At 38.1% G+C, this 13,267-nt stretch overlaps 1 protein-coding gene across 1 annotated transcript; it reads right to left on the reverse strand.

Annotated features, from left to right (window-relative positions):
* Positions 1-11,384: 11,384 nt before the first annotated feature.
* LOC137950919 (protein MIZU-KUSSEI 1-like) lies at positions 11,385-12,302 on the reverse strand. Its single transcript, XM_068797581.1, has one exon. It carries the CDS (start codon positions 12,203-12,205, stop codon positions 11,522-11,524), a length of 684 nt encoding a protein of 227 aa, XP_068653682.1. The 5' UTR covers positions 12,206-12,302; the 3' UTR covers positions 11,385-11,521.
* Between the last annotated feature and the right edge of the window lie 965 nt (positions 12,303-13,267).

The raw sequence follows: 13,267 nt of genomic DNA on the forward strand, positions 1-13,267 counted from the left end.
AATTTAGCTAGTTATCAATTTTTCTCTGGTTATTCACTGTGGAAGATACTCATACAATAGTTTACACGGTTGAATCGTCCTTAGGCTGACTTACAATTTCTTACAAGCTGTAGTGACTCTGTAACAGTATTCACAGACTGTTTAGGATAAAATATTTGAGTATGACGTACGTACTGTACTATGACAATGAACGCCGAGACTGATGATTTCTTTGAAACTTCCGAGGACTCGGAAGAGAGTAAAAGGAAATCAGTAACAGACTATTACAACTAAGAGAAAAATTCCCCTTTCACCAACCTAAATGATCAGAAAAAAAAAAAAAAAAAATGAAACAGGTGACCGGCCTTTTCTGAATTGGGAATTTTCACCACGGTTAAAGACTAGCCTCATGCAAAAGCAGAAACTTCACATGAATTTGGTATCTAAATCTGCATTGCAATTGAGTTGTACCAAAAGGACGCAGTAAGAAGTGATATGAATGGAAGTGGACAACCAAAGCAGAGATGTAATGAGATGGTACCAGTGATTTTTTTATGAAGGGAAGCGTCCCTTGGTACTGATTGACAACATTCATGGGGACTATCATGAAATTTGACCTTAGCAAGTTTAGGGGATGGCACCAAGCCGAACATACACCGATTCGAGTTTGACTTAGCTGGATGTCACCCCTGTTCGTAAAGTTGCCAGCCATAAACTAGTCCTGTCTATGTCGAATTAGTTCTTGGTGGTTTGGTACCACCATAAAAGATAAATGAATAAAAACGAGAAGAGAAAAAAAAAAAAAAAATAGGTGTCGACGGACAATGAATACGAACAGGTGAAAGCATTAATAAGACAAAAATACCTCATAATTCTGTGCAGCGACCGAAGAAGAAGAAATATCATCGTCATTCGTCCGCCTTCTATCCACTAAGAAGTGGACAAACACCTAAATGTTTGTCATAGCTTTACTTTTGGATAATAATTACCTGGTCAAACATTAGGTCCGCACAAACCAACCAAATGGGATGGTAAAGGAAAATTACTGAAACTACTGGAGAAGAGACCCTCAAACAGAACTAATAACCGAAATAACGCTCTGATGTTTTATATCAGTGACCAATGAAGTTCAGCATTTGGACGATGGGTAGGCCAAAATCCGGTAAGCGAGGGAGAATAATCAGAATATAGGAAAGAAGACGGTGGGGGGAGCCTTACCTGTTAGCACGTGGCGGTCGAGGTGGTTAACAGCTCAATCCCATCCCACTCTCTCACATAACGAGCTCTTTGTGCAATCTTCTTTGTTCCTTGAAAGGCAGATAGGAGTATCTCTTTTTCTTTATAAACTTGAGCAGCAGGAGTTTGGAAGCGTTCCCGAATTGCAGTTTGAAATGGCCAAGGAGAGTGACCACAAAGGAAGCTTCCGATAGGGAGTGTGAAAGGCAAGAGAGAGCAGCCTGGGAGTGAACTCAGGATCAGTTAAGGTTAGTTGGTAGAGGCAGCTTTTGAGGTTTATGTTTATAGGGAACAACAGGGTTTTAGAGGTTCAGATTTGTGTTTGTCGTTTTGAAGAGTGTGAGCGGGTTCTGGGTTAGAAGAGGAGGGAAATGATCATAAAAGGTCAGCTGATATTCTGTCAACATATCTGCCCTACAAGTAATTATTTCCCGTTAATGTCGTAATAGACAAAGAAAGAAACCAGGCCGTGCGGGACGATTTATGCTGCAGCAGCCTCGCCATTACTGCCCTTCATTAACAATTTAATGTTGAACCCATTCCATTCCCACCTTTCCGCCTTTCCGTGAATCCGAGGGTGATTGATGAAGTGCGGCTTGGACATCTCCAATAAAGATCCAACTGCCAAATTGATCAATCGAAGAATTCAGAGAATAAACTTTAATACCGATACTTTGACCTTTGACTTCTCAGTGAAAAAACGTATTCCTTTCGAAGAAGAATATTCTGATTTACAGTGAAAACTAAAAACCTTTGCGGCCTCGTAGTACACCCGGGAGCATCCTCCTCCTCTCTCGGTTTCTCTGTCTCTCACCGGTCCTTCGGCTTATCTCTCTCATGCCCCCACCTTCGATTTCCCTCTCGGCTTCTCTGTCTCTCACTACATGTAGGGGTGGCTTCGAGCCGGCTCGGCTTGGTATCGGCTCGGTTCGATTCGTCATTTTTTGAGCTCGAGCCGAGTTCGAACACCGAAATCGGCTCGTTTACCTTAACGAGCCGAGCTCGACCGAAGCTAGGTTCGGTTCGTTGGCTCGCGAGCCGGCTCGAAATGAGTCGGATCGGCATGAATCGGTACGGGATCGCGAGCGAGCGGGGGAGCGGGAGCGGGAGGGAGAGCGAGGGGGGGGGAAATTTTTTCCTCCCCCCTCGTCACCGCCGACCCCTCCCATCGGTTGTTGTCGCCGCCTCTACCGCCGTCGTAGCTATTCTCTGACATCTATACCACCATTGCAGCTGCTCGCCGGCGGCCTCTGTGTCCGTCCGTTCGATTTCTTCCTCTCCTCGCTGTCGCCTCTGTTTCCGTCGCCGCCGCTTCCGTCACCGCCGACTCCGTCGTGGCCGTCATCTCCGACGATAAATCCTCCCCGGCGCCGTAAGCCCCTTCCCTCGGGGTCGTCTCGGCGGAAAACCAGAACAGGGGAGAAATAATCTCCCCCTTCCTCGCGAGAAGATGATCGCACGTGCGAGATCATAAAATAAAAAAAAAACTTTTTCCTCTGGAAAAAATTAAAAATAAATTTTATAGAAATAATTTTCTATAAACTATTAGTCTCATGTTTTTTTAAACACTTTTCTAATTGAAATTTTTTATTAAAAATCATATAATTTTCAAAGTAAGATTTTTTGTACCAAGATGGGGTAGAAAACTGTATAGAAAATTTTTGAATAAGTATTTAATAGTTGATGCTGTAATACTTTTAGCATGAAATAATTTTCATTGCAATTTTGTGTTTGATATTTTATTTAATTAAAAATTTATCGATAAGTATAATAATATATTAGATTGATTATTAATTTTTATTTATTTCCCTAGAAGAGACAATAAAAGGTCCGTTTAACTTTCCTAAGAAAATTTTAAAATATTTCCTATAATTTTCTAATAAGTCACTAATAGTAATAAGATTTTATTTAAAGGTTTTTTTGGGAATATGTATCATAGGAAAAATATTTTTAGTTTTTCCTATAATATAAATTTTTATCTAGGGGCACTAAGGAGGCCATAATAAATTATGGCCAAATTCAAAAATTACAAAACAAGCTAGACAACAATTGGAGTAAAAAATATTAATATTGGTGCATTTTAATCCATTATTGAAATTCAATCCTGAACCTCCCCTATCATTATATTTTTTAAAAATGTATGCATAATTTTATATACAATTTATTCAAAGCCACCCCTACTTGCGAGATCATAAACAAGGAAAAAAAAAACTCTTTGTCCCTTCCTCATGGCTCTTAAATAAATTGAAAAGATATTTTAGTAGAAATACGTTTCCAGAGACTAGTTTTTTCAATAAATGTTGAAAAAACATTTTTAATAGAAATATAGGGACCATTAGTGCCTCGTATTTTTTCAAAATATTTTTTTAATTATAAATTCTTTTTAAAAAATCCTATAATTTTTCAAGTAAGATTTTCTTGCCAAGATGGTTTAGAAAACCATATAGAAAAATTTTGAATAAGTATTTGACAGTTGATGATATAATACTTTGAGCATGAGGCAATTTTCATAGTAATTTTGTGTTTGACATTTTATGTGATTAAAATTTTATCGATAAGTATAATAATATATTAGATTAATTATTAATTTTTATTTATTTCCTTAGAAAAGGCAATAAGAGGTCCATTTAATTTTCCTAAGAAAAATTTAAAATATTTCTTGTAATTTTCTAGTAAGTATGTAATAGTAATATGATTTTATTTAAAGAATTTATAGTTTTTATTTGGGTGATTGTAAATTGATAGTGATATTTTATTTAATTTTTTTGTGTTTGATTATTGTATGGAGTTTATTTATAATGTTATGCAGTGTATGGAGTGTTTAGATTATTTTATGGAGTGTATAAACAATTTTATGAAGTGTTTACGGAATGTATAAAAAATTTTATGAAGTGTTTATGGAATGTATAAACAATTTTATGGAGTGTTTATGGAGTGTTTATGCAGGTATTATGTATATTGATTATGCCCAATTTTAAGTAAAGGTCATGCCGAATTTTATACAAGTATTATATATATAGATTATGCTCAATTTTAAGTAGAGGTTATGCCCAATCTTATATACATATTATATATATAAGTTATGCCCAATTTTATGTAGAGGTCATGCCCAATTTTATATAAAATGTATGCATAATTTTATATACATTTTATTCGATATATATTTTTTGAAAAGTTTGAAATGTATGTTGAGGCTCGAGCTCGGCTCGAAGCTCGGCTCGAACTCGTTGGGCTCGAGCTCGATAACAATTTTAGGCTCGAGACGAGGCTCGGCTCGAAGCTCGGCTCGAAATATTTAAATCAAGCTCGACTCGAACATAGGCAGGTTCGGGCTCGGCTCGGCTCGATGCCACCCCTACTCACCACCCCCTCCCTCGATTTCCCTCTTGGTGTCTCTCTCTCCCCTCTCTTTCGTATTTAGATAATTTTGATAATGTAGAAATTTTTTATAAATTATAAAAATAACCATATTTTTTTAGGTATTTTATTTTATATTTGTTATAATTAATTAAATTAATTATTTTATTTTACTTAGTAATTATTTGAATAATTTAAATTATACTAAAATCTATCTTATGTTATTAATAAAATACCATCTTTATTTATTTATTATATTTATTACTGTTAATATTATATTAAATTACTAATTTAAGAGTTGACAATTAAGATATTGTTAAAGTAAGAATTTGATCGAGTATTTTAAATATATTATATTTTATAATTAATTAAATTAATATAAAATAAACAAAATTATGACTTAATTTATTAATAAAATATCCTATTTAGTTATTTATTATATTAATACATTTTAATATTATATTATATTACTATTTTAAGAATGATAATTAAGATATATTTTAAAAGTCAAAATTTGATTAAGTATCCATATATTATAAAAGTAACAATGTTTGTTAGGTTTATTATTTGTTTAAGTATATTATAAAAAAATTAATTTTCTTGTTTCCACTACATTTTCTATTTTGAGCACTAACACAAAAAAATATTTTCCAGAGCACTTTCCATCGAACACACTAACACAAAAAAGTGATTCAATTCCACTTTCACTAGTTCATTAACTTAGACTTTGACTTTCCGTTTTCCCTCCCCTCTTTTAAGTGCACTAACCCCCCTTAGTTCCAAAATTTATTTTCTGAAGATTCCTCTAAACTGAAATTTTAATATTTTAGGTCCCCCTTGTCCGATGTATGGATCTTACATATCCATAGCAGAGTCAAAACCTGCTTAATTGGACCGGCTTGGCTAGTTTAACTTGTGATATGATCAACCTCGAATAGGAGATCTAGGGATACAAATGGGTGGAGGTGTCTTCTAATAAATCCCTTGAAGAGTTCAATAAATCCTTGAAATCCCCTTTTCACCTTCTCCTCTTTATCCTCTTTTTTGCTTTTTCCTCTTCTTTCTCTTCCTCATTCTCTTTATCTTTGACTAGTCTCTCTTATCTTACTCTCTTCCTTAAATCCTTACTTCCAGGTTTCCTCTAGCAAATGACGTATTTGTAAAGAAGCTCTTTCTAAGAGAGAATGAATAGTAGCATTTCTCGCTATTGTGTGGAGAGGAAGATAAGAGAGACAAGTCAAAGAAGACCTAGCTCTCTATCATTTCAATTTTTGTTTTCACTTATTTTGTGGGTCCACTTATACGGTGCAGATGGGATTCAACACATCTTGTCCCTCCAACATAATTCTCTTCCTTGTTTTTGTATCTCGCACTCTATGAGACTTCTTTCCATATTTCACCCCTCTTTGGGACTTTTTCCTATAAAATAGGACTAAACTCGAGCAATACTTGAACGTACTAGTTGGCACCGGTTTAGCCATCATCTCTACAACCTCATCACCTACATAGATAATCTCTAACATGATATCCCTATAGATACGAGCTCCTTGAGCTTATGATATTTTACATTAATGTGTTGTATTCTTGTATGACGCACAATATTTTTAACCAAACTAATTTCACTTTGCTTATCACAATCAATGGAAATCTATTTTTGAATGATCTCAAGTTCACCAACCAACCATAAGTTATATTGCACCCTGAGTTTCTTTAATATCAACCATATATTCATCCTTGGTAGTAGACAATACAACGATGACTTGCAACAAAATTTCCAATTAGTATGACCACCTGCCAAGACAAACAAGTATCTTGTTATGGACCTCCTTTTATCCAATTCCCCTACATAATCCAAGTCTACATAACCATACACAACATATCTCGTGCTCTTATGATACAAAAGATCTGTATCAATAGATCCTTTAAGGTAATACAAGATAAATTTTAAAGCATTTCCATGCGCTCTACCTTGATCAACTTTATATCTACTTACCATACTTATTACTTATGGCAAATCAAGTACAATACAAACCATGACATACACAAAAAAAATTTAGAATATGATACTTCAAGTATGTCATTCCTACTTTTTGTTGATCTTTCGGCACTGCAATTTTTTCTAACTTAAAAGTGTTATACTAATGGAGTACTTTCTTTTAGCTTTCTTCATGTTGAATCTAGCTAAATTCTTATTCAAATATCTTTTCTAAGATAGCTACAACTTTCTATCTTTCCTATCTCTATGGTTATCCATACCTAGGATTTTTTGTGCTTTACCTTGATTTTTATGTCAAATAAACACACACATTATACATGTTTTTAGCAAAGCCATAACTCACCATGAAAATGCTAATAGCATATACCATTGCCTTGGGGATTGTTTAAAGCCATAAACAGATCTTTTCAACTTGCACAGAAGTTTCTCTTCACCCTTAGCTACAAAACCCTTTCGATATGTCATATAAATCTCCTTATCAAATCACCAAAGAGAAAATCTGTCTGAACATAACTGTTAAAAGTTGATATCATACATAGCTATCGTTGCCAAGTAAGACCCGAATGGAATTATGTTTTGCTACTAGAGAAAAACTCTGGTTGCAATCACACTATCCCTCTCTGCATATCTTTTTAGTTCAAGTCATGTCTTGTATTTCATTGGTTCTCTTTATTGAAACCTATTTCTTTCTGCCACGTATAATTTATAGCACTTTTCCCTTTGGGAAGATCCACCCACTCTCAAGCTAAATTCTTGTAAATAGATTTCACCCCCTAGTAGTATTCAACCACTCATTTTTACCTCAATTTTTACTGTTTCACTAAATATGGTTAGATCCCCATACCAATGTTAAAGCAAAGTTGAGAAACCATAGCCTTGAACCCATGGCAAACTAGTAGTCCTACTTCCTTCCCTTCATAGTAAAATAGGGCTCATCATCATGTAATTGAGTATTTTTCACAATCAAACTCCACCTAACCAGAAGGACTATCATTCTAATCACCTTGGGCTGCCTATAAAATTTCCCTTCTTTTTCTTTCTCACTCCACCTTGACACTAGCTTTACCCTTGTTTTCTTCTTGGATGTCATTTTTTTACACCTTTTAACAAAAAAAACTTTATTAAACACTATGTCTTTGGTAATTTAAAATTCAATCGGTAACCCTAAACTCAATTATGATATCTTTGAAAAATACAATATTTGGATTTCAGGTTAAGTTTTGACTTTTCATCATCTTACACATGAACATAAGCAACACGTCCTAATATTCTCAAATTAGAAGAATCAATAGGCATAACTGACTGTACTTATTCCTATTCCGGTGTCTTAAGCTCAGCTCATGTGCAAGGGGACTTGTTAATAACGTAGCAGGCTGAATTTACTATCACTGCCTAAAATGCCTCAAGCAACCCTACAAGTAACTTCATATACCTTGCCCTTTCAAGTAGTGTCTCATTCATTCTTTCGGAAAATCCACTTTAGTGAGCTTCTCCAGAGTAGTGAACCTATGCACAATCCTTTCTTTCTTACATAAATTTGTAAAACCCCTTCTAATGAATTCACTACCATTGTCAATTCTCCAATACTTCACCTACTTATTGATCTATTTTTCTACTTTTACTTTTCACTCATTAAACTTCATAAGCTTTGGATTCTTCCTTCATGATGTTCACTAAAACTTTCCTTGAAAAATTATCTATAAATGAGATTGAAATACTTCGCCTCTCCCATAGACCACTGGAGCTAGCCCTCAAATATTTGCATGAATATAGTCAAGTATTCCCTTTGATTCTATCAGTCGAAATCTTAAAACTCACTCTGTGTTATTTCCAAGAATATAATACTTATAGAAATTTAATATGCAAGATTTAATACACTTGGGTAAATTCTGGTAATGCAACTATTCCTCACATGTGATGGCTCCCTTTGTGCTCCTATTCTAGTAACAACGTTAACGCCTTAAGTCTTCGTCATTAACACTTTTATTTCAAAGCTTCTTCTCCGTTTTCTTCTCTTATCCTTTAAACAACCTAACCAGAAGAGGTGATTCATGAGGAAGAAAGAAACGAGCGGCCTAAAGAGAGGGAGTTGTTATAGAGGCACTCGTCTTCGCCACCTCCCAGCTGTAGGAGTAACAATACTTTTTTAGTTCCAAGGTGAGCTCCTCTTCACTTAAGGAACTAGGTTGGTTTCTATTTTGTTTCGTCTCCATTGATTGCATTTGAGAGTTGCTTAGTTTCTTGAGGTGGCTATTTCTTTTGGGATGATATGGGAAATTATTGATTTCGATTATTGAGTTCCCATAATCAGGTGTGGATTCTTGGTTGATTTGGATGGGAAATGATCTGGGATCCGCTTTTACGAATTTGGGTTTGGATTGTAGTCTTTATTGGATTTTCGGACATGTTAATTTGGGTGGGACAACTCTCTTACTCTCTTTTTCCCTTGACATGCCTCTGTTTGACACGTCTCTTTAATATCTCTCTTTATGAGCTTGCTTTGGCATAAAGGTGTTAACAATGAACTAAAAAAGCAGCCCTAGCTGCCATCCTATTTCTAGAAGGTGGCGAAGACGGATGAAAGCTGGCCTTCTAAAGCTCTATTTAACAACTACCTCTCTTCTGGCCACTTGTTTCTTTCTTCCTCATTAATCTCCTCTGCTGGTTAGGTTATTTAAAGAAAACCAGAAAACCAAAAGAGAGAAAAACAAAGAAATTTTGGAATAAAAGTGTTAAGGGTGAAGACGAAACAGAATAGAAGAGTAATAGGGAGCCATCACGTGTGAGGGAACGTTCTGGTTTCCTGACTCCATATTAGTCTGTGGGCGTTGGACTCATAAGATCCGTAGCAGATCCGGACTCTTATGAAAGAGTTTGACGTATCCTCAAAATCTCTCTTTCTCATTTCTCCTTTTCCTTATCTTCTTCCTCTATTCCGTAAAATCTCAGTTACATGCTTCCTCCAACGTCGACATATATGTAAAGATGCTCCTTATGCCAGAGAATGGATGACGACCTATGGAAGTGGAAGAGGACTTGGCTGCGGCGTTTCTCCCTGTTGTGTCAATTGTGTCAGAAGAAGATGAGAGAGACTAGTTAAAGAACACCAAGCTTTCTCTCATTTCAATTCTTGTTTCCTCTTAAGTCGTTAAGTTCTGGGACGGGATGCAAGACATCCCACCCCTCCAAAACAATATTAGTAAGATTTGATACAAGCCTTATTCTTGTCCATAAGGGTATTGTTAATTGAAGCAGCCATGTTTAATGAAGAGGCACTTGAGAAGGCTGAAGGTTACTAAAGGCTACTTATTTCCTCCAGTCCCCAAAGCCAAGTTTTTGCTTCTACTTATTTCCTCCAGTCCCAAAAGCAAAGTTTTTGCAAAGTTTTTTTTTTTTTTTTTTTTTTTTTTTTTTTTTTGTTGTTTGTACTAGGGGCTTAAAAGAAAAATACTAATCTACTCTCTCAACATTAACACAATTGATCAAGCTTTGTTCAAGGGGTTCTAGGACTGGCTAATTCTTCCGTGTTCTATCAATTTACTTGTCTTCAAGACGAATTAGGGTGCCCCTCTAAATCGAGGAATAATCAGCCATTTCTTACACACTAAGTGGATTGCGATGGTTGTCGAAGAGGACCGAGTGTTGATAGCATCATAATAAGTCGATATAAGAAGGTAATGTACTTGACTATGTATGTTTTCAGGTCTCCTCAGCTATCCACTCGTGTATGTAGTGTGGTATGCATAATGAACAAGTGCTCACTATGTGAGAGCTGCTTATTGCCCAAGAGACATCATGTGATTTTGGGCTCTTGGCTGGTGTATGGGGATTCCGTTCATGTTACATGTTACATCAAACCCCTCAGTGCTTTGGATCCTCGGTTGCACAGTGAGAATCCTTGTGCCAAATGTGAATGTTTCATTGTGTGACGTTCGTCAAACTTTTCCTCGAAAAAGTTTTTGTCTTCCAGGATGTAACGCCCCTGCTTTTTCTTGTCCCCTGCTCTGATCTAATCAAATGAAACATATTCCAAGTGGTCGACACTCTTGTGTAGTTAGTGGCCGCATAATTGTCGTAGTTACACGTAAAGAGGATTCCCCTCTCTTAAATTCTAAATCCCATGATCGTCTCCGAGGCTTGTGATTATCCATTTGGGCGGTGTGAGGTGGACTAGACACGTCCCTTGATTTCAAATCATGTCTCTCCGGTGGTTATAGCCATAGTGGGTCCGTGATGAATTACGTCGAATAGGTCGTGTGCATGTCTGCTTCCGAAATCATTCCTCGGAGAAGAGAGCTATTTCCCTCTCGAGTTGAAGTGCCTCTTTTAAAATAGGAGGACACCAACAGAAGAACCATGTCGAGCTGGAAACCACAATCCTGGTCGTTGACTTTTAGGACTATGGATACCGTCATTATTGAAAACTTAAAAGAGAACAGTCAATGGTCAACAGTAGACTATGAGCATAAACGACATGTCTATAATCCCTCCTGTCCCTACAGATTTGGTTTGACCTGTGAAACAGATTTCATACTTTCCGTCACCGGAGGAGGAGATCGGATGACACTCGACCTTGTTCCTGAATAAGTTTGGAATGGGGCCTCCTTATGAGTGGAGCTCCCTAATAAAAGGTTCCATGAAATTTTTGTGTTTCTATTTTTTCATAAAACATCGTCGTTTTGCTCTTTAATTAATGCTTGGTGGCTCATAATGCATAGAAAGAGCATATCTGAGACTCATTGTGCAAGTCTTGCTATGAAGTTGAAATAGCAGAGAGAAGAAGCAAGGGCGATTCCTTTGCACCCTAGTTACCGATCAAGAAAAAGAAGAGAAGCATTTTTCAATCTAATATATAGTACAAGGGTTTTTTTTTTTTTTTTTCTTTTCTTGTCTAACGAGAAAGCTACATTCTCTGATCGCAAATAGCTTAATTTGGTACACACTCCATCCCTGTCATGATCGCAGGAAGAATATACTGAGCTCTTGACCAGAACTCCCGACCGGATTAATCATGTGAAAAGACTCGGAATCGGGCGAGCCAGTAACTCGCTCGAAATTGGCCCGTAGGTACATCAGGTCTCCATCCCCCAACTTGGACTCGCCGGGTAGGACCCCAGCGCCGACTGACACAGACTGCATAAGCTTGAACACGGCCGCATCAGCTTCTGTCATTTGCCGGCGCACGGCGAAGCCCACCTTCCGTCCGTTGCAGTACATGGTCCATACCGGGACGGAGAAGAGAGAACCGGAAAAAGAACGGGAGCGTGTGTGGTCACACTCGAGAGCGATTCTGAGAAGACCGTACTGCATCTCTCGGGCAAGGTAGGCGGTGGGGACGGCGAACTCGAGGAGGATGAGGGGCAAAGATTTGGCTCTAGAGTCCTCGTGCAGGCAGAAGCAGACTCGTCCCTTGCGGTAGCCAAAAAAGGTGCCGCTGACGATGGAGGCATGGGTAGATTCAGCGTCAGAATCGGCGGCGTCGCCGACAGAGGGCTGAAATCCGCAGCAAGGGACCATGCACTCGACGAGGGAACGGAAAGATCGTCGGAACCGGACGTCCTTACCGCACTCCACCTCCGTGGGCGTGTCTATAATGCGAAGAGGACCTCTCTGGTTTCCCAAATCTATCATCCTCATCTTGGGTAGGTTACGTGTAAGGTGTAAGGACTGGGAATTGTGAAAAGAAAACTGAAACTAAAGATTGTTGGGAGTGCGGGCAGACAGTGAGAAGGGAGGAGGGAAGAATAGTTGGGAATAGTGAGAAAAGAGGGAGAAGTGTTTAAGTAGGAGGGAAGTGTCGAATGATGGGCGAGACTGAAGAGAGCGGAGAGGAGGGGGAGTATTTGTAATCGTGTGTGGGGCGAGGAATCACGGGCAATAATTCTACCCACGAGGGGGAGTGGGTCAGGGAGTTGGAAGGAATTGGCTGGCGCGCGTGAGGGAGAAAGCGAGTGCAGGCACCGACTGAGGAACATTACTTGTTGCAGTATTCTACAACAAGTAACGTCGTAAGTAAGATGTGTGCGTTTCGTCTGCGAAGAATCTATTCTTTCGGACATCGTTTGCAAGCTTCAGCTATGAGTACGTCAATTGCTCCCGAACTAGGGCGAATTGAGTTGATCCTGCTCATTGAAGAGTTTTATAGAGAAGGGGCCACTGAGTTTCCCTCAGTTCGCCAATTGCCCACTGTAGATAGCCTGCCATGGCTCCATGCTACAAGTGACAAGAGGAGATGCGTTCCAGTAAGAGAAGAAAATTCCAATCCGCGGTTTCCAGCTTTGGTTCCATGCTGTTTGTTTTCGGATTTGTAAGCCAACTGGGGTGGTCCATACTCTTCTTCTCTTTCGTCGGTGCCTTTTGCATCAGCCCTTTTTGTTTAGTTTGGTATTTATTTGTTCGCAGCAGTGGAATTACGCTCTCTGATCGAGTAGGTATATTTTTTTGCGAGAGGGGCCGGGGACATGAAACCAGTGCAACAGAACCTTTGCGAGAAATTTTAGACAAGAAAGCGTCGTTTCGTGGAGGAGACGGTGATAGCATGGCACGATGATCGGAAAGAGTCGAGCGTGGCTGTATCCGTTTCCGACCTAGAAATTAAACATTAACTTATAGGTATATTGTGCGCCATCATTCTCTTCCGGACTGGGCCTGCTCATTTGCACGAGTAGATCCTTTCAATCAAAGCAAGGGTTTGGAAGC

This window comes from Aristolochia californica, unplaced genomic scaffold, assembly GCF_029961685.1.
Source record: "Aristolochia californica isolate CCGP_79_NKW_82.1479 unplaced genomic scaffold, dmAriCali1.0.hap1 SCAF_14, whole genome shotgun sequence".
NCBI classification, from domain to species: Eukaryota; Viridiplantae; Streptophyta; class Magnoliopsida; order Piperales; family Aristolochiaceae; genus Aristolochia; species Aristolochia californica.

Excerpts from the sequence above, each read along its gene's own strand:
- LOC137950919 (XM_068797581.1), bottom strand. The coding sequence starts at position 12,205 with ATGAGGATGATAGATTTGGGAAACCAGAGAGGTCCTCTTCGCATTATA.